Source organism: Amblyomma americanum, chromosome 10 (genome assembly GCF_052857255.1).
Source record: "Amblyomma americanum isolate KBUSLIRL-KWMA chromosome 10, ASM5285725v1, whole genome shotgun sequence".
In the NCBI taxonomy this organism is placed as follows: domain Eukaryota; kingdom Metazoa; phylum Arthropoda; class Arachnida; order Ixodida; family Ixodidae; genus Amblyomma; species Amblyomma americanum.
In genome coordinates, this window is record NC_135506.1 from 67,789,540 (window position 1) to 67,815,271 (window position 25,732).

At 46.9% G+C, this 25,732-nt stretch overlaps 1 protein-coding gene across 21 annotated transcripts in view; it reads right to left on the reverse strand.

Moving 5' to 3' along the window:
• The window catches only part of Wnk (Wnk kinase), a 138,266-nt gene that overhangs the window by 45,488 nt on the left and 67,046 nt on the right, over positions 1 to 25,732 (reverse strand). For 13 of the 21 annotated variants that reach the window (XM_077638975.1, XM_077638985.1, XM_077638988.1 and 10 more), the window contains exons 8-11: positions 15,634 to 15,767; positions 14,367 to 14,471; positions 10,117 to 10,854; positions 1,829 to 1,935 (exon numbers count right to left, since the gene is read on the reverse strand). In XM_077638975.1, coding sequence (XP_077495101.1) covers positions 1,829 to 1,935; positions 10,117 to 10,854; positions 14,367 to 14,471; positions 15,634 to 15,767 — 1,084 coding nt within the window. The remainder of the gene's footprint in view (positions 1 to 1,828; positions 1,936 to 10,116; positions 10,855 to 14,366; positions 14,472 to 15,633; positions 15,768 to 25,732) is intronic. The other 8 variants (XM_077638995.1, XM_077638992.1, XM_077638993.1 and 5 more) reach the window with 3 other exon arrangements.

Consider the following 25,732-nt stretch of genomic DNA (forward strand, 5'->3'; position numbering starts at 1 on the left):
GTTCGCCGAGCGCCCCCCCCCCCCCCCCCCCCCCCCCCCCGGAGCTCTCCTCAAAATATATATATATTAAAAAAAAACAAATGACGCTATCAGCGGCGGCAGCGGCTTGGCGCGCTGCCAAGGTCCACGCTGCGCGTGCTTGTCGAAGCGTTGAGCACGCGAGCTCGGTTCAGCCGCGTCCGTCGGCACGAAGCGGCGTGCGCAAACGCCGAAGTCGACGTTAGGCTTAGGTCAGCCGGCTCGGCCGCTTCCGACGACACGGAATTCGAAGCGGCTTGCAGCGTATCAAAAGTCGATATTTTCCACGGGCTTAGTCCAGGCACATCCACCGGCACTGCAGAGACTTGCGGTAACGCCGAAGTTGACGGCGATCGGCATTGTCCAGCCGCGTCCACCGGCGATGCTGGCGTCAACAGGGTTTGTTCAGCCGCGTCCACCGGCGAAGTTGTTGTTGGCGAGCTCAGTCCAGCCGCATCCACCGAGGGTACAGCAGCTTGCGGCATCACCGAAGCTGCAGTTCTCGACGATGCAGCGCTCTACTTATTCCATGCGCGTCTCTTTTTGCCGACTGTTTTTCGCGTGCTTGCTTTCAAGCGCGCGTCTCGGGCCATCGTGACACACGGAACAAAGACACCAGGCAGGCAAATACACGCAAAAGCACGAAATTCGGGGCTAAAAGAAGCGATTCAATAGCCAAAATGTCTACAATAACGATAAGGAAAACGGCAGAACGAAAAATACTAGGAAACAAAGAGGAGCGCGAAAAATGACGGGCGTGCAGGCGAAAGCAGACGACGGGAAGGAGCCGAACAACGCGGCCGCGGGGGGCAAAGCATGCGTCACGGCCAATCAGAGGGCTGCGCCTCGAGGAGCGCCCGTTTTACCCAATCGGCGGCCGTCTCGCGACGGTTTGCCCCCTTGCGAACGGGTGCTGATAGCTCCGCTGTGCGAGGGTCTACAGCTTTCCGTAAGGCGCCAAATTGGAGAGCGGGAAACCAGCTTTCAAACGAGACCAAGATGGCGCCGATCGGTTCGCGTCGCGCGGAGCTACGGCAGCTTGAAAATGGGGCAAACCTTCGCGCTTGGCGTTCAATTTCGGCTCACCGACGTTTCTAAATTGCCGTTTTTTTCATACTTTGAGTTGGAATTCAGCTAAAATATTTTGTAGAGGCATAGTTGGGACATTAAAGACTTCAAAATTGCAATTTTTGAAAATTGCCATTTTTGACCATTTTTCGCGATTTCAAGACCCGCGTCCCCCCTTAAGGTGCAGGGTGGCACAGGGAAGGATGAACACGATGGAAGGGAGAGGAAATAAAGGTCGTCAGCGTGGAAGCCATGGTCCAAGTTGTGTCACCACTGAAGTTCAACAGGCAATATGGTCAAGCATAAAAGAAAGCCGTTGAAGTGTGGTTGTTATACTATCAAAGATCAGAGAGAAAACGGTCGACAAGACCATGTGAAACAGCTAAAGCTCGGGGGAGAGAGATAATATTTCCAGCGCCCAAACTGGCACTTTAGCCATGTTTCTACCACTCTTCTTCCAGCATGTTATGGGTTGAGTTGGTCTAGGAGCAGCAGTAAAATATGTTGGAGCTGCTTTGTACGTGGCGCAGGGCAGCTCTTGAATGAGTTATGGTGCAAGTTTTGGGAAAGATGGCGTAAGATGTCTGATATTACTGGTGGTGAATGCAGGAATTCACACATCACGTGCGCACTTGAAGCCTATGGGAGCAAGGTGAGCACTTAAGCAGCCCCTATACACAACGCATGCACTGGGGAGTCAACAGCCATTGAAACCATGACTGAAACCATGAAGTGCACCCACCTGTCACCTCGAAGGTCATCGTAAAGCTGAGATGAAACAACCCCGTGCTGACCCTGGGCCGGATAGGTTTCCAAGTCGTGGGCTGAGCACTGGCCGGCCAGTTCATCCTGCAGGACGCACATCAAAGTCAACGTCAGCATTGTGCGAGTGCCGCACTTCATATAACACCACCCCTGAACTTAAGTTGCCAGCTCAGCACAAACATGTTAGCCAGAGCTACATGTGAAGCCTGGATGTTACAAAGCACTTTCCTCGACTAACACAATGCAAGACTAGACAACTACCTTCGATGCCTTGCGTTTTCCAAGTTGGGACAAATCACAGACTGACTGTTTTTTCCCTAAATTCCTTTTCGTTCCAATTTTGCAAACCGGCCTTTTCATCAAATGAAGGAAAGTGAGGAGTCCCAGATTAAATTGTAACCTATAATTTTGCATTAACTCCAGAAAAATTAGTTTCCTGTTTATGAGTACTGTACTATCCTCATGGCCACGGATGCCATCACTAAATCACAATAAATTGGCTGTCCTGCAAATATAGTGGATCAGATGAATTAGCCTGACACAGGCTGAGTGCAAAAGCTAGCTTTTGCACTTTATTCGTCACTTGTCTTGTCTCCAGATTGCTTATCTTCCCCAAAGCATTGCTTCTTCTGACTAAATATTAGTAGTTAACTCTGTTGCAAGCACTGAGAAACAGCACCAAAAGAAGAGGCTAACAAAAAAAAAAGAAAAGCATACACAAACAGAAGCTTAGAAATATAAGACATTTCAAGTTACTCTGTATATCTTTCAAAAGGGAGTCCCCAAAAATCTAATAGAAGCACAGCAGAGTTGTACAGCTGCACTGTACAAACCATTAGCTGGCTCACAAGGAATCCTTTTGCATGCGGATTACATGCATCAGCACCAACATGACAATATTCAGTGCAAAGGTATGTACTGAGGCAGATTGTGGAAGTATGAGTATCAAGCTGCCAGTAAATGCCTTAGAGGGGAACAGAGGACAACTGCATCCAACTTTTGGTCTTGGTAAATATAGAGCCCATGGCACTTTTCGGCTATGCTTATGCTTATCCGGCAGCAAAACACGCATTTTACTGCTGCGAAAATTGCACTCAAAATTTTTCCTTCCACACAATTAAAACCTGCGACGCCTACGCCGAAAACAGCTCCATCATCCCCACTTTGAAGTGAATTCCAGTGCAGCCTAGCCCCAGGGATTCCCCCCCAACTGTATCAACGCATCGCAGTTTACTTGTAATTACGCCTGTAATTACCTGCAATTACACCTGTAATGACACCTGTAAGTACAGGTGATGTTGGTGATAATACAGGTTATTTAAAGGTCAAAGGGAGTTTACAGGTGATAATACAGGTGATGCTGACACCTGTAAATACAGGAATGTTGGTGACACAAGTGATAATACAGGTGATTGAAAGGTTACAGGGAGTTTCCAGGTGATAATACAGGTGATGCTGACACCTGTACTTAACTTCTTGGCCCTTTCTAGCGTATAAAAGCTCAGTTTTTGTGAAAGTACTGTCTCTTTCCCAGAACCTGATAATCAGTCAATAAAGGTCAGCTTCAATTAGTCCCTTTAAGGCTGCTTGCAGAGACAGCATGGCATAATGGTCACAAGAGATTCGAAGAGGTGCCACGTGTCATGCTGAGTACGAGTGCATGTGCACGCGTGTGTGTGAGAGTAGCCAAAAGAAGCAGTCACAGAAGCAGCTGAGGGTGCTCGCAAAGTGGGCTCTAATGTGTTGAGCCTAAACGTGGACATCAACACGCGAAATGGGAGTAAACGTAACGGCACGTGCTTCTATCTTGTCGACTTACAGAAGTGAGGTCTGCACAATATAGGAAGTCACGTGTGAGCTAGACACATTGAAATGAGTAGTATGGTTGTGCAGGGCCTAGGGGGCAAAAGGTTACATTGCCTTCTCCAATCGAGGTCAACACGGAGAATAGCATGCAACGATTATTGGCTGTGGCAAGGAGTGAGACGGATGCCGTTTGTTGCATGGGGTTCATTAAAATGCTAGTGCAGGCAACTGAAGATCAACACCCTCATCTTCAATTTGAAATGTTAGTAAGGATATAAACAGACATGCCATCACAGGATGGCATCAAGAAGAACTGAGCGGCACACACAGTCCTTGTGTGCCTCCGATGTGCCCATGCAAAAACGATGAAGCCAACAGACCACCGTTTGGTATGTTACACCAAATGTGGGACTCTTATGTATTTTCTAGCTGGATGCAATGAAGCCTTCACCCCCTCCCCAATCAGATTCTTTTTTTTTTTTTTCAGAACTGAAAAAGAAAATTGGTTGGCCGTTTTGCAGGCACAAATGGAAACAATGTGGTTTACTGGCATTCGTTTTCGTTTTTCAGATTTATACCAGACTTTTTTTTTTAACCAGGGCTCCAGGACACTAAAACAGGTGTATGGTGGACCTGCTGGGCTTGTTGGTTCATATCTTTGGAAAAAAGACAACAGCGTAAACCAAGGACCAGGACATAGAAGACAGGATAGGTGCTACACCATAGCACCAGATCCCTCCCCTCTGTACACCCCCATTTTTGGTTTGCTCAATTGCTCCTTTTCCTAAAAAAAAGGGCAGCTTTGGTAAAAAGTCCCGAGGCCACAGGACCAGCTTCTGAGGCTGGCAATGGAGCATTTATGTCACCCGTGAAGCTCGAGATATCTAGAGGATGTGATAACACATCCTCAGCGCTCAGTATTTTGATGGTTTCGCAAGTGCCAAAAGTGGAATGCATGGAGGATTTTTAGCTAAGGGCATACATCTCCCTTTCTTGGAACTTTGTCAGTATGTCTCTGCTTATTTAAACGGCTACCAGTGCTAACTGCAAACGACAAGCATGCAGCTGGTACTCGATAAGTCGCATGGTACACAAACATAATATGCTTGTCTTTAAGCAGAGATGGGATCTTCCACCCAGCAAGCCCTATTGACAGCTAACAGCCCCAACAAAAAGGAACATACCAACACAGGATGCCGTTTTTGTATTCCCCTCTATTAGTTCTGTTGTCAGCAATGTGCCAACTTGGTGACCTCAATTGCTCCGTGAGCCTAGCAGTGACCAGGCAGCCAAAAATATGTAGCTGCAGTAAGCTCCAAGAGATATGCACCCCATCTCGCCTCTAAGGCAGCAATGAAAACTGTCATTATTTGTGCCCTGCTTATCAAAAATGACAACTCTGCGAGGTTTTAATCGAAACTCATGAACAGGAAAGCCACCGAGATGGAAACACTTCTTTATCAAGCAGTTCTTCGACAAACAAGGAGAAGCCTGAAGGCATGCAGCACAACAATCAGGTGACAGATTAACCGTCTGTAGGTACCTCCTTAGACATGTCAGCAAGCAACGACATGCTAATGGCTGTGAGCAAGCAATTTTACTAATGGAAAGTATGATGTCTGGCAAGCGCTTCGGTTCGGATGAAAGGATGAAACAGTGCTGCCTCTGGCATCCGAATGTTCTTCACAGGGTTATGCTCACTACCCTTATGCTGCTAAAACTTTTTCAATCATGCCCTTGGCAAATGGTGCCACATTGCAGGTGAAATTTGTGTACGGGTACATTGTGATCCCTACAAGCTGGTGACACAGAAGTGATTCACTGCTCGCCCATCCTCTGAGCTGATGACAGTGAAGCAAACTGTACAGTTGATGAGGAGCACTAATCACTGGCCAAAGTCAATAAAGATGGGAAGACGTTTCGGGAGATCTATGGCCCCCTTGTTCACTATCTAATGTACAGCTGATCCCTACTAGCCCGCAACACCGAAGTAGATCAATGTGCTGATTTCTACAAACTGGAGACACCGGGACAGATCACCATGCTGACTTCTACGAGCCGGTGACACCGAGGCAATCACTGTGCTGATCCCTATGAGCAGGAGACACCGCAGCAATCGCTGTGATCTATACGAGCATGTTTCACCGAGGGAGATCATTGAGCTGATCCCTGCTAGCTGGTGACCCTGAGGCAGATAACTGTGCTGATCCCGAAGAGCTGGTGACACCAAGGCAGATCACTATGCCGATCCCTACGAGCAGGTAAAACTGAGGCAGATCACTGTGATGATCCCTATGAACTGGTGATGCCGAGGCAGATCACTGTGCCGATCCCTACAAGCTGGCGACACCCGAGGCACCACTTTCACATGTCGCTGGTTGTTTATTTTACTGTGATAGCAGTAGCACTGATACATGTCAGCGTTGTTCGTGTGAAGCCTTGGTGAGTGAGCTCCCCCAGCGGCCCCTTAATTATGTATGTGGCTGCCCAACCACCCACTGTCATCCTTGATCGACTTCTTAACCCTAGCCCTGCCCACCTACAGCCTCCAGAAGCGCCACCTACCACCACCAACCCACTCAACTCTATCCTGCAGAAGTGCCACCCACCACCAACCCACCTACTTCCACCATCCACAAGACTTCCACCCATTAGAAGCATCCAGCAGCAAAATGAAAAAGTGACAGCGAAGTTGAATTCAAAGACACTGTGGGAAAGCCAGGACGCCCTCCAGAAGCACCACCACACCAGCCACTCCACCCACCAGTTAGGGGGCTGCCCACCCACTCACTGCAGCCTGCAACCTACCTACCCCCTCTACCATCCACCCACCCACCTCTGCATACATTCATCCCACAGAAAAATTCTGCTGTGGGTGCAATGCCTTCACTCAGAGTAAAAGAATTAATTAGAATACAAGTACCAAAGTAATCATCCAAATGCTATTTCAGCTTTCTATCAGGTCTCAAGACCGTCCTGTCATTTTTTGTTTCTTTTTAAGAAGGAGTCTCTCAATTTCAATGCCAATGTGTGTTCGCCTCACTTACATGTGCACTGTTCTTCCAGCACGCTAAAACTGAACGCTCGCCACGGACTGCTGCTGCTTGTGCGAGAGCCTTCCCCAAGGCTTCAGCACATTTTTGCATTTGCAGCATTTTCTCTTTCTGACGGGCGGGGGGCATTTGATGACTCAACCTTAGGATAATTCAGGCTATTTGTAGGTTCCCTTAAAGTCCAAATTAATGAGGCTTTATTACCCATCATGTTATTTTTAGTTGCGAGACATGCGTCAATTCACAGACTTCATTCGGTCACTCATTTTGCACTACCACCTTACAGGCTGAATACTGTCTATCAAGCAGTATATATTTCTGTGCATGTCATAGACTATTTTCCTTTTGTTTACATGGTGCTGAGTCAGCCCAGGTTTTTCTTTTTTTAATTTCGCTTGCAAAGGATATGCAATATCTAGACAAAAAAAGAAAAACAAGGGCACTGCTACATGCCTGTTTATCTTTTTCAGATTTTTTTTTGTCATTCTGAAGATATATTTGATTCGATATTTGAAGGCATTCTGTTCACATTCGCATTAGATGATTTCAACATTTCCACACCCCTGGCTTTCCACCACAGCTGCCCAATGTTACCAACTGAGAACTACAACTACCACCAGTCCATGTGGCAGCGGTCACGTGCTGAAACTTTAAGTGCGACCATTATTTTCCTGGCTTCTTCGACCAAGACACTAGAGGGACTCTAAAGGCTATACTGCAAGAGCTCTGAATGGCTACAAACTGTTCTCAATGTAGCACATATAGAGGGCAGCGCTTGAGGGGGAGTGATACAAATTTCACCGACTGTTTCACTATGCAATCGTTGCTGCGGACGACGCCGGCAGCTCTCATTTGTAGCATATGCTAAACGAAAGCTATGCCTGGAGGTTACAAAAACAGAGAAGGTGCAATGAAGTGTGAAACTCTACTTTGAAATACAAGTCTGCAATGTGCAATTACTGGCAAGTACAAGTACATTCATTACTTAAACTCAAATTTTAACCGCAGAAACTATGGCTGGCATCTTTTCGCGACATTTCATTGCATAATTAGTCAATCTGAGATCCATGTCATTTGCTTCCTAAAGCACAATATTTCAAAATGTCACCCACTCGATGGACCAAGAAAAAACAACACGAGGCAAAACCCTCCAATGTGGCTATACAGTCGAGCCCACATATAACGGCCCCACTTAAGACGAACTTTAGCTTATAACGAACGAGACCCCCGCGACCGTCAAAATATACATTGTTTCAATGGAACAAAGCCACACGTATAATGAACGTCATTAAGCCCTGCTGATCGGTTACACAGCAAACAGACAGCGTAAACCCGGCGCCGCGATGCGAGATAACCTGCCTCCGACTCCTTTGTGCGCCCGGCGTGCGGCATGTTTTCCCAAGACCCATCGCAGGGCAACTGTCCGCCACATTTCGCGCCGCTCTCGAAAAGCTACCTTTCCCGCCGACGCGCCTTCCAACATCGCCCTTCCGCCCCCTCCTCGCAACTCCGCTCCCCTCTCCTCACTCTCTTGCAAATCCGTGCATGGCCTCCGCAATCAACCGCGTTGCCGATCACGGAGGCCACACTCCTTGAAGCAGGCCTTCCGTGAGAGCCAAGAGGTGGCTGCACTCACGCTCATGGACGCCCCTCATTGGTCTCTCTGCTGGCGCTGTGCGTCTGTATCTTTAGCCGGATTGGCTTGATTCCCACCTGTGCACGTTGCACGTCTAACCCATCGCGCGCTTTTGTCACTTGTTGCGGTGCGGACGTTTCGTTGGCTTCGTTCAAATTTCGGGCCCCGATTGTAATTCGGAATGGCGGAGGGGAACATGCCATTTCCATTGTATTCGGTGGTAGAGATGATGAAAGTGGCCTGGGCGGAGGTGACGGCCACTGGCGAGCAGAACTGCCTCTGCAAGGCTGGCTTCGTCGACACGGTGTCTGATGATGAGCCTGATGCTTTGGAAGATGACCAGCCTGGCGGCGATTTGTAGCAGCGCGTCGTCGACTCCGACATGGGGGGGTCATGACATTGGTTGGAATGGTTTTATTTCTGTTGATGACGCCGCCGACACCGCGGAACCGTGCACGGACGAGGGAATTGTTTCTGAAGTGCGGGACGAGAGTGACGCAGAGAAATCAGATGAGGATGAAACTTGAGCCAGCACCCATAAGGGCGCCTGTAGCAATGAGTTACATAGAGAGCCTCAGACAGCTTGTCTATGCCAAGGGCCTCTGCGGTAGCACGCTTCTGCTTTAAATAAACTGAAAACCTCCCTCATCGGATCTGCGCTGCAGAAACAGACATCCGTCACGGACTTTATCGCAAAGAAAAAATTTTGTGTTTTGACAAGCAACTTACTACGAACTTCGGGATATAACAAACGGACGCCGCGTGATGCTCATGTTCGTTATAAGCGGGCTCGACTGTATGAGGTACTTGTCTCAAGGTTGCTTCAAGCTCAAGAGCAGTGGTGATAGCTACAACCATCATGGCCAACACACAAGCTGTGTACATGTGCAGAGTCTTGCAAAATCAATTAGTTTACTGTACCGTTACTTTGATTGTCAAAAAAGACAAAGTCGTCGAGACTTCTACCTGCCCTGAGTGCTCAGAAAACACCGAGCGCTTGTGCTATGATCTAATTTAATTTCCGCATTACTATTCACCACACATGCGAAGGAAAAACACAAGTGCATGTCGCATCAAAGCCCAAAGGTTGCATCAACTGGTGCCTGTTCTTGCTGAGCTTTCTCCATTCCCAGAAGTGCTTAAGAATGCATACTGTTAACAATATCTGGTCAAGTCCAGCTTTGCAGAGCGGACAAGTATATTGCAAGAGGCCCATGACAAGAATGCAGTCCTCATTACCATGGATACAAAGCAAACAAAAGCAGGCTCAACTTTAAGTAACCAAAGTAGGTCTTGGGCTTCTCTACAGGGTTTCTAGAGAGTTTCCTAATGGTCATTTCCCTTAATGACGTGCACAGAGCTTGCAACTTTCAGCGAGAGGACAGCACTAACTATTAGGTGAAAGCCGTAACAGGAGGCCGACAGCCGAGTTCAAGCCAAGCAGGCGTTGTACAAGCCGAAATACTGAAAGGCACATAACAGAAAGAAAAACAAAACTGGGACCTCCGATTAAGTGCAAAACATGCTCAAGGTGCTGCCGATAACAGCAGGAGAAAACCAGCTGCAGTGTCCCCTCTTGTATGGCCAGTGTGTCTGGCTGACAGGCCAAAAGGGGAAGGAGAGCGAGAGAGGCCCAGTGGCGAGGGTGTGCAAAGCCGTGCAGCAGCCAAGCGCAGCCGTGGGAAGGATTCGCAGAAGGAAGCCGCCACCGGCGCGCCGCATCCCACAAGCTGGAAGAGTGCTGGCGGGAGGGAGAGGCCGGGGCACTACCTTGGCAACTGCACCCCCGCCGACACTGCCCGCCAGGATGGTGCTCAGCTGGTGACACGAGGCGGGTCGAGCCAGGGTCACGGCCGCCGGCACGGCTGACAGCGGGGGTGGGTCCGGCACAGACAGCTTCCGGCTGGCCGCCTCCGTCACCGCCTGGGGAGGCCCAGCCGAAAAGGTGCTCCGCACAAGGCTGCCACCCCGCACGCTGGCAATGGTCGTCACACCCTGCGCCATGATTCTTCGGCCCGACGCACGAAACGACTGCTCCATTTCGCGCCCCAGCAAGGCAGCCTCAAGGCGCCCAACGTCAAGCGAGGCCCCAAGCTCGCGTCGGGGGTGGGGTGAGCCGTAACCCGCATCGTCCGGAGCCCCACCCCCTCTCCGAAGGTCAGTGGCCGACAAGGAGCGAGAAGAGGCCACCAGCTGACGCGAGTTGCGGCGCGCGGGTGGCGGCAGCAGCTCAAATGCGCTGGGGGAAAACACGTCGCCGCCGGCGACACACGCGGGAGTTGGAGTGAATGAGCGAGGGGGGGACAAGAGGATGACTGGGCTGTGGGGGCCGCCCTTGGCCAGCTGCACCAGCTCGTCCAGCGGCGGGGGGCGCATGCGGGCGGGAGCCGGGCCTACCTGCGGCTGTAGAGGCTGGGCAACGGGTGTTGGCGTCTCCAGCAGGCCAGCTAAGGGAGCAGTGGAACCAACGGCAACAGGTGGCACACCCATTGGCTGGGACACAGGCACCTGCAGCCCACAGCACATTAGGTATGCATTGCAAACATGCCAACATGCACCACAGACACCTCTCAGTCCGATAACCCAGCAATCCATTACCTGCAAACTTACCACAGCCCATTCTGGTACCAAATAAGATCAAACAGGTGACTTTCGACAGCCCAACATGCTCATTCTATCATGGGATGAACAGCATAACCACACAATGGCTGATGGCTGTATGAAAAAAATTAGCTGTTACCTATCAATACAGTCGAACCCGACTATATCGAACAATTTCTGAACAGCGTAATGTTACAATGAGAACATATAGGAAAAAGTATGGCTAAATCGAACAAAACTAGCAGCCGCACGCGATATATCGAACTTCAACACCACAAAATTTCCCCAGAAGTTGGCTTTCCCGCGCGGCAGCCGAACCAGCTGCCGACACCCCCCTCCCAAATTGGTTTAGCCCAACTGCATGTGTGTGGCGCGGCTCTCTCTCCCTCAGACAGCCACCTTCCAAAAAAACTGGTTCGACCCATCTCTTGCTCTGTCACAGCCGCGTGGCACATGTGCCTGTGCGTGGTTCAGCCGCAAGTCGCGTCCTCGGAACGTAGTGCTCGTCCGCTCTGTTTAACGAGATGGCTGCCGTGAAACGGCAGAACTTGACAATATCCGCAAAGGTAGAGATTATCAAAAGAGTTGAACGTGGAGAAAAGAAGTCGGATGTCGCCGCTGCGTACAACATCCCAAGAAGCACGCTGAGTACGGTCTTGAAAAATAAGGCCGACATTAGGGCTAAGGCGGACAAGAGGCCTGGTGCTACTGGCGCCCGCCAAGTACGCACGGCTGCATATGAAGACGTGGAGGCAGCAGTGTACAAGTGGTTCCTTGATGTCAGGTTGCGGAACATCCCTGTTTCTGGCCCCCTAATTCAGCAGAAAGCGAAGGATCTCGCTTTCATACTGAAAAACCCGTCTTCAAAGGCGGTTCAGGTTGGCTGCAGCGCTTCAAAGAGCACCACAGCATTGTCGGCCGGTCTGTCACCAGTCAAAGCCACGCGGTGGACGTCAGCAGCGTGCAGAAATGGCTAGACGGAAATTGCAGCGACATCACGCCAAGATATCATCATCCCCGCGATATATTTAATGCCGATGAGACGGCCTTGTTCTGGCAAATGCTGCTCAACAAAACGCTGGCGTGTCGTGTTGATAAGTCCCAAGGCGGGAAAGTTAACAAAGCCCAAATATCGGTGTTGCTCACCACCAACGTCGATGGATTGAGCAAGCTTCGACCACTTGTGATTGGCAAGAGCAAATCGCCGCGGTGCCTGAAGAATGCACTCTCTGTTACGGTGACCTACGTGTCCAATGAAAAAGCTTGGATGACAAGCAAAGTTTTTGGCAAGTGGCTGAAGTCCTGAGACGATGATCTGGTAAGCAAAGGCAGAAAGGTCTGCTTACTCGTTGATAATTGTTCTGCTGACCATTGTAAGGTCAGCATCAGCAACACAGAGTTTTGCTTCCTGCCACCGAACACAACGTCGATGCTGCAGACTTTAGATCACGGTGTCATTCGTGCACTGATGGCAGGCTACAGAAAGCGCCTTGTGCAACAATTATTGCTAAATCTCCGCACTGGCTGGGAGTTTAAAATTGACCTCCTGGACACAATAACGATGTTGAATGTATCGTGGAACGACGTCAAAAAAGAAACAATTCAAAATTGAAATTGTTTCCGTCACTGTGGGCTCTGTGCTTCCAACGAGGCTGGCGCCAGCTCAACTGAAGGTTGCGATGAACCCCTCGACATCAATGAACCACTCGAGGAACTTGACGATTTGTTAGCACAGCTGTCAGAGTTCCCAGGTGCCGTTTGTAATGGGACTGAAGCTACAGACTTTGTTTTCGTTGACGACGATGTTGTGACTGCCGGAGAGCTCGCTGACGAAGATATTGTTGCCGATCTGGCTAGGAATCTCGCCGGTGACGGTAACTATGAGGACCCGAGTTCCAACCCGTCAACTTGTTCTGAAGCACTTCATGCGCTGAGGGTTGTTCGTCGCCACTGCGCGTCCATAGAAGGCTGTGGACTCTGTTGTTCCCAGTCGCTCGACAACACTGAAAAGTGCATGCTAAACAATTCTTTGAAAGCGAAAAAGCAGGAGACGACCGGGTACTATTTCTCGCACTAATATGCACGCCGTACATGTTTTTTGGAACTAAAGAACCCTTCTTGATGAAGTGCGTTTTGTACATTGTTAATTTCTTTAAACGCTCTATATCGAATTACGCAATATACCGAACTAATTCCGTTTTTTTTTGCGAGTTCGATATATGTGGGTTTGACCGTAATACCGTATTTACTCGTGCAATTTGAAAACTTCCTTTTTCTCCAATTAAAAAGGGGATGCGCAAATTACGTGATAATTTTCTGAACACGTCCTAAAAATGCTACGAAGATCATAACGCGCAATATATTCCCGTCTATACATAAAGCCACCCCCCTACTCCATCTCGCACCCCTCACTGCCCCCTCCCCTCCGAAAAAAAAGCTAACTCTAAACGTGAGACTGTTACCCCCTGCCGCTCTGCCCCCCCCCTTATGTAGTTCCCCACTGGATGGCATGGCGGCGTGTGCGTAGCACAAAGCAATAAATGAGCAACAATACAATCCAAAAGCCAGCAGTAGGATGCAAAGGAGATAACAGGCATGATGAAACGGCACCCTCGTGTGCGGCCCAGCTGACTAGTGGCAGACCAAACAGCAAATGATTCAGTAGTTTCAGATTCGTGCGCGAGCGCAACTGTTTGTCCGGGAAAGAGACTGGCAGTGTGAGTGAGTGAGGTGACTGGCGCACAATTCGTGCCCTCGCCACTCGCACCTTTCACAGCCATACAGTACATGGCGGCGCAGCCGCGCCGATATTCCCAAGCCTGCCTTGCGTGCACCCGCGTACATGCTGGCGGTCTGGCGCAGCGGAGAACGCAAAATATGCGAGCAAAAGTTTCTTTTCAAAAATCCTGGTAAGTTGGCGGTGCACAAATTATGCGAGTAAATATGGTATGTTTGGTCAGCACCTTTCTTTGATGTATTGAGTGGCTGTGCTGTTCTTTCCCGGCAAGATTAACAAGTGACTATATACCAGCTGAAAATATGCAAGTGGGAAGCATGCACTGTCTTCGTGCGAAATGGCCAGTAAAACTATACTTGTCTTGAGCCGCATGCCAAGTTCTATGCGTACGCTTTCAACGAGATGACAGTAAGAAGGCACCACAAGCAACAGTAAAGTTACAGTGCAGTTGTGGCTGTTTCTACCAGTGTGGTGCAGTGCAATCTTGTTACCTGAACAACAGCTTCTTTGAACTGTGGCTTCGGTCCCATCAAAATCACAGGTATTATAAATGCTTTTCTTAATTTGAACTCCCACAACTTGAACAAGTTTCTGGTCCTGCTCAGAGTTTGAATTATCGAAGGTTGATGTACAAAGCTGCACATCAGATTCTGCACAGTACTGAGTACAAGATCGCACTAACCGCCTGAGGGGCCGGACTTGTACGAGTTGCTGACACAGGCACAGTCGTGGGAATGGCTGCTCCTGGAGTGCTGACGTACTGTGGTTGCGCCTGCTGTGAAGTCGTCTGCTTGACAAAAAGAAAAAAAGAGGAGAACATAAGCACAATTAAAACTTGGCCATAAATTCAATTTATTAAGCTCTGTGAAGCACTTCCCAGACTCCCATAGCAAGAAAAGCTCCTCCTCTCTTACATCCAGAAAACGCCCTGCGAGTCTACACCTACAAACCAGCAAGGTGGAGTCAACCTCCACTTTGTGCCAGCATCAAATCATGCTGTTTCCTGTTGTTTCCTGCCTTATGCTGCCTTTTCAGGAAGCATTCACTCCACAAGAAATCCTTGATTTTTAATTCACCCTCCCTCGGACTGAAGGAGTTGTGCTGCACCGCACTCCCAGAGCTGCCAAGCTCATCTGGACTGTATGATCTCACTGCTGGTTTAATATGACAATTACATTCCATTTTCGCATTTCTCCCTGTTCATCACTGGCTACTTACTGGCTGAACCTTGTTTCTGTTATCTCTGTGTTTCGGCCTATTAAGAAAACAACGTGGGGCACGAATGGTATTGTTTTTTTTTTTTGGTTGGGGGGGGGGGGGGAAGGGGGGTTTGAGGAAAGGAAATTGCATAGTAACTGTCTCATCTCAGTAACAGCAGACCCACACCTTAAGGGAAGGGAGGAAGGTGGGACTGAAAGAAGAAAGAGAGAAAGAGGTGCATAGTGGAGGGCTCAGAAGTAATTTTGACTACCTGAGGATCTTTAACCTGTACTGACACTGCACAGCACACAGGCTCCTTTTGCATTCCACCTCCATTGAAAGGCGGCTGCTGGATTTGAACCCAGGAACTCCGGCTCACTTCAGCCAATGACGAAGGTCAAGAAACATAAATGAACGGAATCATTTTCACTGATATTAAGTAATCCCAGACAAAGTGGCACTAACTTGAATATGCTTACTTCCCAGCCAACGCACCCCTACGGCTGAGGCAAGTCCGGACAACTACATCGTCTTTTGCCAGCTGGTCAGTGTTGGAGTCTTTGGTTATGACGCATTATGCCAACACCAACAGCATCTACTCTAGAGAAACAAGTCCCCACACAGCTTTTGCAGTAAAATGCTTCGCAGCCCACTCTTATGAAGTGACCAAATTGTACTGCAGGTCGCGCGACACGCAGAGAGGAGACAGCAAGTGCAAACGTAAGTAAAGATGTCACGGAGCCACCCACCTGCACGGGTAGCTGCCGACAGGCCGGCTGCACCATTGACGACGACACCACAGGCATGAAGGCGTTGTGCAGGTGGACCATGGTGTGGGTGGCATCACGAGGCGCGTGCAGCGTGTCCTCTGGCGAGCCTTCAGCTGCACAAAGGACACCGTGCATGCCAGCCTGAGCTTTTCCAGTCAATGCGTCAATAATTGGCAATGACAATAAAGGGCAACAATGTGGCTACAGCACCCACAAAGGGCAAGCACGTCAGTGAGCATGTATTGAACACCACTGCAAAAGAGTGGAACAGAGCAGGCTCCCTGTGTGCTATGTGTATGATGCAGACAAGCGGCAGAGAGGTCAGTTTTAAAGCGGAGGTAACTGAAACCCATCAAGCTGCTCAGCTACATCTTCTACTAATTGTAATAATGACATTTTACATGCCAATGCAAGCTCGTTGCCATAAGGAATGTCGCAAGCGATGGCTCCAGATTAATACCAACCACCTGGAATTTTTGAATTTCGTCACCAGTGAAATGCTGCTGAATGTCACAATCACCAAGCCATAATGACGAATCAGCAGCACCTTCACTTCATCGTTCAGTGTTCCTACAAAGTGCATTGTACCATCACGTCACTGGTGGTTACAATCATGGTCCGTTTAGAAGATAGAATTTTAATACTGCAAAGCAATAATCAATTGAAAAAAACAAAAAAGAACAACTGAGGCATGAAACCGGTCTTGACGACAGGAAAGCAGTGCCTTTCAGGCAATTTTTAAGCTGGAAGAAAGGCAATTACAGAATAAAAGCAGGTGGGAATGCCCACAAAAAGAGCCATCCAAACCAAATTCTGAAATACAGCTGACTCCCTTCAAGACGAACTAGAAGGGGCCACAAAATTTGTTTGTCTTACCAGAGGTTCACCTTAACAGAAGTGCCCCAGAAAGGATATGTGAACATGCTATGTGCGTCCAATTATGTCTTACAGGAAAACAATGGATAAAATTACCTTGCAGTGAGAGGATAACTGCAAATGGAACACACATGGCGCTGTGCATGAAGTGGGCTGAACCGTGAGGGCCTGAAACTAAGTCACGCTATCCTACTTCAAAACAGCATCAGTCTAGTTTTCTTCTTTTCACCTTCCGCTTTTCGTTCTCTCTCTTCCGCAGTGACTGCTATTTGCTTTCTTTTTTTCTTTTTCCTTTCATTTCTGAGGCTCCGAGTGCCCTGAAAGTGCCCAGAGAGGTTGCCTGTTCACTTTTCTCCTATCTCGTTCCTTCTGCAGTGTACCTGACATCAACTATGAACATGTGCACCATGCACCTTTTCATCCGCCGCAGGCAGTGCCCATACAGCGGCGATACTTGCCCATCTCTGCGCTGCGATATCGCGTATTGCGATGCAGTGTCAGTTAAAAATTCGAGTCTCAACTGTTTGAGCCCTATGTCTACGAGAGGGTGCACTCCACGCCTCTGCACCTGCAAAGGCCTTTTCCGCATCATTACAAAATTTACCCCACAGGAAATGCATCCAAAAAGTTTTCATCTTGAAATCTGTAGGACAAGATGTCACAAAGCATCCTTTACAGGTAATATTGAAGAGGCATGCCTTTAAAGCCTGTTTCCCACCTCAAGTTAGGAAAACATGACCCTTCATACAGAGCCCTACAAAGAAGTAACCTGTGAAATAGTGGTGTGCATACACAAAGGAGAGGAGTTAAATAAAGTTAAATTGGTTGTTGGGGAAAGGAAATGGACATCGCCCTGGACACCTGAACAGTGCTGTGAGGGAAGGCATAAAGGAGGGACTGGGAGAAGGAAAGGAAGAAAGAGGTGTTGTAGTGGAGGGCTTGGGAATAATTTGGACCCAGGTTCCCACAGCACACAGGCGCCTTTGCGTTTTGCCTCCATCGGCCGCCTCGGTCGCGTTTGAACCCGAGTACTCCAGATCAGTAGCCGAGCGCCCTAACCACTGAGCCACCGCGGCGGGCCACACACAGGAGTGCCAATGCAGCGTTTTGCATGAACTTCCGCAACGATGGTCACTTTTTTTACGCGGAGAAGGAAGAAAAGAAAGATCGAGTGTTTTCATGCTCAAGTTCATTCATTAAAAGTGCACTGACTGCATCAATTACATTGCAAGTCAATATTAACAGCTATAAGTGATATGGCATGGCATGGTATGGCATGGCACGGCATGATGTGGTGTGGCATGGTGCGGTATGGCATGGTATGTTTATGGTACGGTATCGTGTGTGTGGTCTTAGAGGTGCACATAGAGTTTTGAGAGGTTCGATACTGAAGGGTTCTGGATTGATATCAACCAACCTATGGTTCTTTAACATGCACTGACATTGCATCATGGGCGCTTCTGCATTTGACATTCATCGGATTGCTATAAAAGCTATAACTAATACTGCGTACAACGTGACTCTACATACCATTACAACAGTACAAGCCAAAGGCACAGTGAGCAAAGCACAGTGAACTCTCGACACTGTAAACAAAAACGACTAAATAAAGAAAAGTGGCCAAATCAAGAGGAAGCTGACAGATTTCCAAATAATGCTGAAGAACCATGTACTTAAAAAGACTCTTTTGAACAAGAGAGCAAATAATGAACTTAGCAATGAATGAAGCAAGAAATTTATTTTTCTACACTTCTTTCCTAGGTGCATCAGTTGCAGGTGTATCAAGCACTTGCCCATAATTCAACAATTTCAGAAGCACCATTTTTTTTCTTCCTGCTTTCCAAGAAAATGTGTTTCCAAAGTACCACAGACTGAGTAATTCCTTTTTCCAAACAACAAGCTAACTTTAAAGTGCCCACAAAATAGAAACCCGAAGACATGAGCAGACAGAAATGAAGACAAAGAGGGGAGGCAGACGTCGCTAGACCAGGCGTCGTCTGCCTTGCAACTTCGTGAGCACCAATTCATACAGCAGCGACCATTTCACAGGCAGTAAAAAAGAGGATGAGGCAGACCGACACGTTCTGCCGCCGAGATAAACCCAGCGCCCACGCTGCCACCAACTAGCCATAAAGCTCCCCCTGCAGTGCAATCATGTGCCGACTTATAAAATACTGGCACACAGGTGTGTACCTGCACTGGATCCTGCACAGAGTTGCCAGAGCCAGTACAACAATCCAATGGAAATTTGTCAAATTCAGGGTCACAACTAAGCTTAGAGAAAGAGAGAGAAAAAAAAAGAACAGCATTAACACTGAAGGGAAGAGAGAGAGAAAGAAAAGGAATCATTCACAAGCTTGAGACGGCACAGCACCTACAATGCTTTAACTCACTTTGTTTCCGCAACATTACCAACTGTATTGATACTGACCTTCCGTTCTACACCTGCGCTTTCCAGCAGCTCTCCCGTTTGTGTTTCATCTGGCGATCTTAGAGCCGAATTTTGCGCCTGCACCACACTACGCAGCCACATACAAAGGAACTAATTTCACATCATTTCAAATTTATGGTGCTTTATCCATATAAAAACCAGTTTCGCTCTTTCTTTAATCATGCCACGGGAGGACCCCTCTCAGCAGGGTGCACCATCCCACCACAGGTTTGTTTACGGATATTGACATAGATAATACCATCGACAACAACCAGCCTCACCAGTTGCCTACTCGGTGTCCCATTTTTATTTCTTTGCCGGTACTCAAAAGGCGCTTTCAAAGCATATAAAAACTGCCATTTACGCATAGGAGATGAGCCAACCCATGCCTCCTATAAAAACAATACTTCCAAGACCTTCAAATGAGCATGCAAGGTCTCAACCATTTTGTTACTGCTTAACATGTCATGCAGGAACAATTTCTTCTAGAAGGTCACAATAAATAACACCTATATGGTTATTTGTGCGATTTTACTCAGCTTTCGCTCCAGTGTTTTGCTGATGGAAAAATTTTTGCCCAGAATTTCAGCGCTAAAAATGAGAGCAAGCAATCTTTTTTTCGAAACTTCGAATGCATTTCCCTTAAGATGCATACCTTTAAAAAGCTCAAATGTATTTTTGCCGCAAAAGCTCAAGAACTTGCCTCCTACCCGAGCGTGCAGTTCGCGCACCCCGTACACAGAGTACCAAAAAACAAAGCAAACACAAAACCTAGACACCTCAGAGCATAATATGAGTGGAAGGCAAACGGATAAAAGAGAAATCACCTTGTGTCAATCAACAAAAACGCCAAGAGAAACATAGAATGTCCATCACAATTAAGGCCAAAGCGAGCAGAAAGTAATGCGGGAAACTCACAGTGCCAGGATGTGCAAAGGGGGCACGGGCGCTGACCTGCGCACCGGGGGTTCAGAGCCCAGACCCGAGCTGCCATGGCAGCCACGGGAAACGACACGTGTCAAAACACACGGCCCAGCCTCGAGACGATAAGTCCCTACACGCGTGCGCGAGAATAAAAAACAGCTGCTCTGCGTGCAAGGCAGCGCAGAAGGAACCACGCAATCACTGCCTTATCTCGTGCCGCGAACAGCACCTCTCCGGTGTCTTTGGCGATAGATAGCTCGTAGGACGCACGATAAGGAGCCAACTTGGTGCCTGCCTGCCAAAAAAACCAGAGGCAAATTTTCTGCTTCACAAAAGAAAATCTTTTTTGAGTCAAAAGACGAAGAAACATGGAATGAAAGCTCCAACTAGACCTCCATTTCCATACCACTGAAAAGGGACAGCTTTATGTGTGGTGTGGAGTTACTGAAAAACGAATCAGTTTGAATGACGCCAGGCTGATCTGTTTTCCCACACTAATGCCAATGATTTGTTTCCCGTAAACAGTACTATATGTCAGCATGAGGCAAACACCTTAAGCAAAAAGCAATACTAAACTCTCACCTAGATGTGGCACCTCACCTAAAAGATTTTCAAATACAACACAAGCTAAAAATTACCAAAAGAACAATGGATTTGCAGCCATCATCCTATCTCGGCTGAATGAAACCATGGGAGTTTAGACAAGCTTGAACATCCAAGCAACACAGTTTTTGCAGTTGCCGCCAAAAACGTTGATAAACTCGTCAAAGAATAACTGTTTCCAATCACAGCAGCGACCAACAATTCTCCTAGATCTTGTGCGAACAAAACAGAACACTCACTCTGTCATCTAATGTCCCTTATTGGAACCATTTCTGACGTAAAAACAGTTTATAAATATAAATTTAATTTTTCTGTTATTTAGTTATTGCAGCAACAGAATTGATGTCATTTTTGAACAGCTTTTGGTGCATCCAAAAAATGAAATTTGCGACAGCGCAGAAAAGCTTTTGAGACCGGTAGATGCATGCTTAAAGCACTTAATTTTACAGCCTTTATTTTGCTTTTCCGTACTGCTGAGTGAGTAACAGAAAGTGCACTGTTCAAAACCTACAGTGTGCTCCAACATGCACCAAAGTTTTTTTGTTTTTGTTTTTTTTTCTGGAAAAAAGCAAGGTGGTGCAGTAAAATATGACTTTGTGAATGCTATTAAATACTATATCATGAGCTTCTGGCATGCCTTTTCATCAGCTAATGATGTGTGCACAATTCTGCCTATTCACCCCCAGCTTTTCTGACACTACTGCCTCTAATGCTTACAATACCGATAAGTAAGCTACAGGTGATGGCAAGATCATGAAATCTGATTCAGGTTTCTCCCATTAGATATCCTTAAACCTGTCTGCAACTCCTATCTTTGGCAAAAATAAAAATGCACACACAAAAAAAATTCCAGATGACAGCACTATGTCACCGCACAGGCAGTGGGTCTCGAAATCATGAATCCATGACTGAACACATGTGGCTACACAGTGCTTAGCTACAACAGTGCAGCTAATCTGATGCACTATGTTTCTAGAAAACGGCGCGTTGGTAGAAGTAACTCAAGAAGTGATGCCTATAAAAAATATTGCAAGCATGTTTGGAGTAACTCAACAGGTGACAGGCAAGAATAGAGTATTTTGCAAAAAGTACTAAATACTGCCAGTACCAATAGACCATAAAATTTCGTGGCTCGAGATCAGCTGATGCAGGGCACAGCTCAATGGAGACCACAGAAAGAAGCTGTTGTCCCGCACTAAACTAGATTAAGCTGACGATGACTGCAACTAAGTGCTGAGATTTTGAAGCAGTACAGCTGACTTGCATTAACTAGACAGTCGCGGATTGCAAAATCAGTCCAAATGAAAGAACAATATGAAATTTGGCCAAACAAAGCTAGCATTCCGTTGAAATATATATAGTGTGTGGTTTTTACCGAGGCTTCAGATCCATATGTTGACAGTTCTCCCTAGTTTTAATACCATAAAGTTTGACTGCCTGAGCTCTTCTCCATGGAAAGTGTGGGCACTAGTCAGCAGTTATTGTCCCAATCAAATTAATAATATCAACTGGGCCTTTAAGACACCAAGTAGCCAGTGTTTAGCTTGAGCAGACTTTTTCATTACATTCAGCACCAACTCATGGCGGCCAGCTTAAATTTCTTACATGGTCTAAAAGATGGTTGGCATAAGGACAGACTTTAGGCTTGCTATTAACAAAAAAAAAGTGAAGGAGCAGCAAAAATTATTTTAAGATCTGCATGCGTGCAGTGCAGCATGCCCGTTATTGCTATGCCAGGTTTCAAGAAACAAAATTTTCAATGCGCTTTCACAGTTCGTTACTTTTTGTTTTGCCGATATCACTATAGACAACTTCCAGTGGCAAAACCTAGTTGGAGAGCTACACTAGTTATGCACAAACAATTTTGACTTCTAACTATGCCTAAACATTTAATTAAAAACTGAACGCTGACAAGAGCACACAGCGAGCTATGCTAGTCAGGAAGGTTGATATTTACTTTTCAGGTTTCTATGCTGCTCCGTATTTCCTGCCAATAACAGAAAAAAGAAATTACACATAGTGACAATAAAATTCAACACCTGGCACTAAAATAGCCAGACTGCAATTTTCTAATGACGACAGTAAGGAAAAAAAATTCTTTAAACTGAACAAAACAAACCATCTTCCCAAACTCTGAGAGCCCACTTCACATAACTGCATCCCAGCAATTCTGACTTTCTTCTCCTGAATAATCAACTCTCTGAATACGGAGGAGCAAGGTATGAGCAAAATGCCCAGGTAAGAGAAGGCAAAATTTTGCTTCACACTGCGATGGTATGTAACTATCAGTTGGACCCAGCAAAAGGGGCCAACACATTTGTACACTTCAAAGAACTCAAACAAGCTAAGAAAAGCATTCCAGAAGGTTGGTTGTGTCAGCAGCTTATCATTTGTTGCACACTAATACTTTTCACGATTCTATTGATGAAGCATACATATCTCCAGACATCTAACAGTGGATCGCCATCAGCCTGTCAACCGAAACTCGCTAACCGTGATTTTACACCAACTGCAACATGCACCACAGATGGAATGAGTACACTGGAGGAAAAACAGGCCACATCAGACCAGACCTGCCGCACTCCGAGCGAAACGGGTAAGTGTTTGTTGAAGCTCAATGGAAATGCCAGCCACAATACAAGACCACACGATCAGCAAACAGATAGCCTTAGTCCAGCAGCCCCGACACAATAGAACGCACTTGAGTGCACTCGACACAGTCAGGGAGAGCACCTCTCTATCGTTTCTGCCGAGGGCTACAGTCAACAGCGGCTGTTGACCGCAGCCTGACGATCGCGATTAGTGGTAGCTCAGACACACAGATAGCTGCTGAAAGGTGATAAGCTGCGGCTGGCAAATCGGACCACAAGAAAGGCTGAATCGAGGCTGATGGAGGTTGAATGGAGTTGCCAAAGTGATGAAACTTCCACGTTGCAGAAGGTAGCCGGCTAAAAATAACCCCCAAAACACTTCACTGGATACTACTTACTGTGCCACAATATGGTTCCCTATGTAGCCCAGCACAATAGACGCAAGAAAGGACTCTGAACTGTCGTCCTTCCTTGTACAAAAAATTGACAGCAACTGCTGTATCGTGCATGCCTGCATACCCATTTTATTGAAAATTTCAGTTTCTTTAGCACAAGAAACAGACATACTTAAAACCTCATGTTTGGCACATGACAGCCTTCACTGCTTACATGCCATATAACGCAGAACAGAAATAACACTGTGCCTGCGTCCAGCACACCTACTTTAAGGCCCCACTTCGATCGAGCACAGACAGCACAACATCAAGAGCTGATGGTATGGCCCAGGCCCGCATGGAGACCGTTCTCTTTGGCAAACAGGTGACTGACCACCAGACTTTTCAGTTACAGCACACCATGACACCACTTCCAAAGCCATTTACTGTGGAAGAAGTTCCTTGTACAGCTATCACTTTGGAACAAATGCTGCCAGCAGCTAGTGGAGACTAGAGTTATTCAATTTAGATATGTGACAAAAGCCAAATGCAACAAACAGCCCTTTAATGACACCCCTGCCTGCCATGTCTGTACTAAAAGAAAGGCGACCTCTGCAGTTGGCAAGGCATTAAGCGAAAGCCCACATAAACAACTCCTTACCAGGTCAAAGGTTTTCACTTCGGCCTGATGGAGCGAACACACATACCTATGCAGCACAAATTAAAGCATATGCAGAGCAAACCTGCATTAGTAGGGATAGTTTAAGCAACAGAAATTTTTTGTTAGGTTAAAGCCTTCACAGTACGATAGGTTCTTAGTGATATACTGGTTGCCTGTACAATGAAAGTCTTTTACTGTTGCTCCTTTGCAATTTGCTGCCTTCTTCTGCAAAGTCGAAGTGACAAAAAAAAAAAAAAGAGCGAGGTCGCCATACAGTGGCACGAGCCATTTCAACTTAGAAAACAGTAGACAGTAGCACCAAAGAAGTTCTAGAGTAGCAGTAGTAAATGAGGGTTAATGGCATAGCAGCGACTCAAGCCGTAATGTGCCAAACCCAGGGTGGTAGTGGATGACTCATGGTTAGTACCATTAGGGTACTAACCATCAGTTAGTATCTCACTATCATCACTATCTCAGGAGGTTGAGAAAAGAACCAGGTAGTGCAACACCGCAACATGAGAAAAGACCACCAGAACTAACAACACCGAGATGAGATCATTAGCCCCCAATTAGTAAACTAATGAGATCACCAGAACTGTGTGAGGCTCACGTCAAATCTGGCTCACCACGCCACGTGTGGGCTAATCTCTGCAGAGTTTGCGGAACAAGAGTGCCGACAATGAAGAACCATAGACTAGGCCAACCAGGCTCCACGTACTCCACGTAGCAATAAATGTACCTCAAACTTTCTGTAAATTTTTTTGAAACAAAAAATAAAGCATGTTCATTATACGAGCAAGAACAGCAATCAGCTGTGATGGAAAGCAAATGATTTTGTTGGTAATGCACATTTCCAAAACAAAATGCACCGATTCATTCTCATTCCATTTCATTACGACTCTGATGATGATGATGAAGAGGAGCTGTTGTCACTGTTGACACCCACACAGCTCTGACTGAGCAGCAGTTCTGTACAACTCTGTCAGTAATAAACACCAATGGTTGAAAAATGCTGGAGTGGTTATTTTTTCTTTTTTACCCGCGCAAACTCGAGAAAAGAGCGGTTTGTCACATGAGGGCTGGTATAAAAACAAACTAAGAAATCGAACATAAATATTCGAAGAAGACATTTTAAAAAAAGTGACTAGAAGGTGTCGGCAGCAACAATGACCACATAGCCTCTGACCTGACTGCCACTTGTGTGAACGCTATTGAAGTCAGACTGAAGCACAGGCAATCTTGTGAAGATGCCAGAGAACACAGTGTGCTGCCAAAGCATTTACTACTATATAAGCATCTACATTTAGCATTACGCACTCCAGCTTACGCATGCTTTCTATGCTGCATTTTTGCATATATTATCCACTCATGCAGAATAAGTGCCCCTCATACGAATTCCCGCAACAGATAAAGGAATTTTCCCTAATTTTATAACCTTCACCTTCACTACTGCCCCTCATCTGAATTCTCAAAACAGATACAAGAATTTTCCTTATTTTCCGAACCTTCATCTTCACTATCACAGACTCTGCTGTCTTCTGACCCATCAAGCTTGTTTATAATCTAATCTAATTGTTTTTAATGCTTCTTAATTCAAGCACCACATCCAAAATACAGT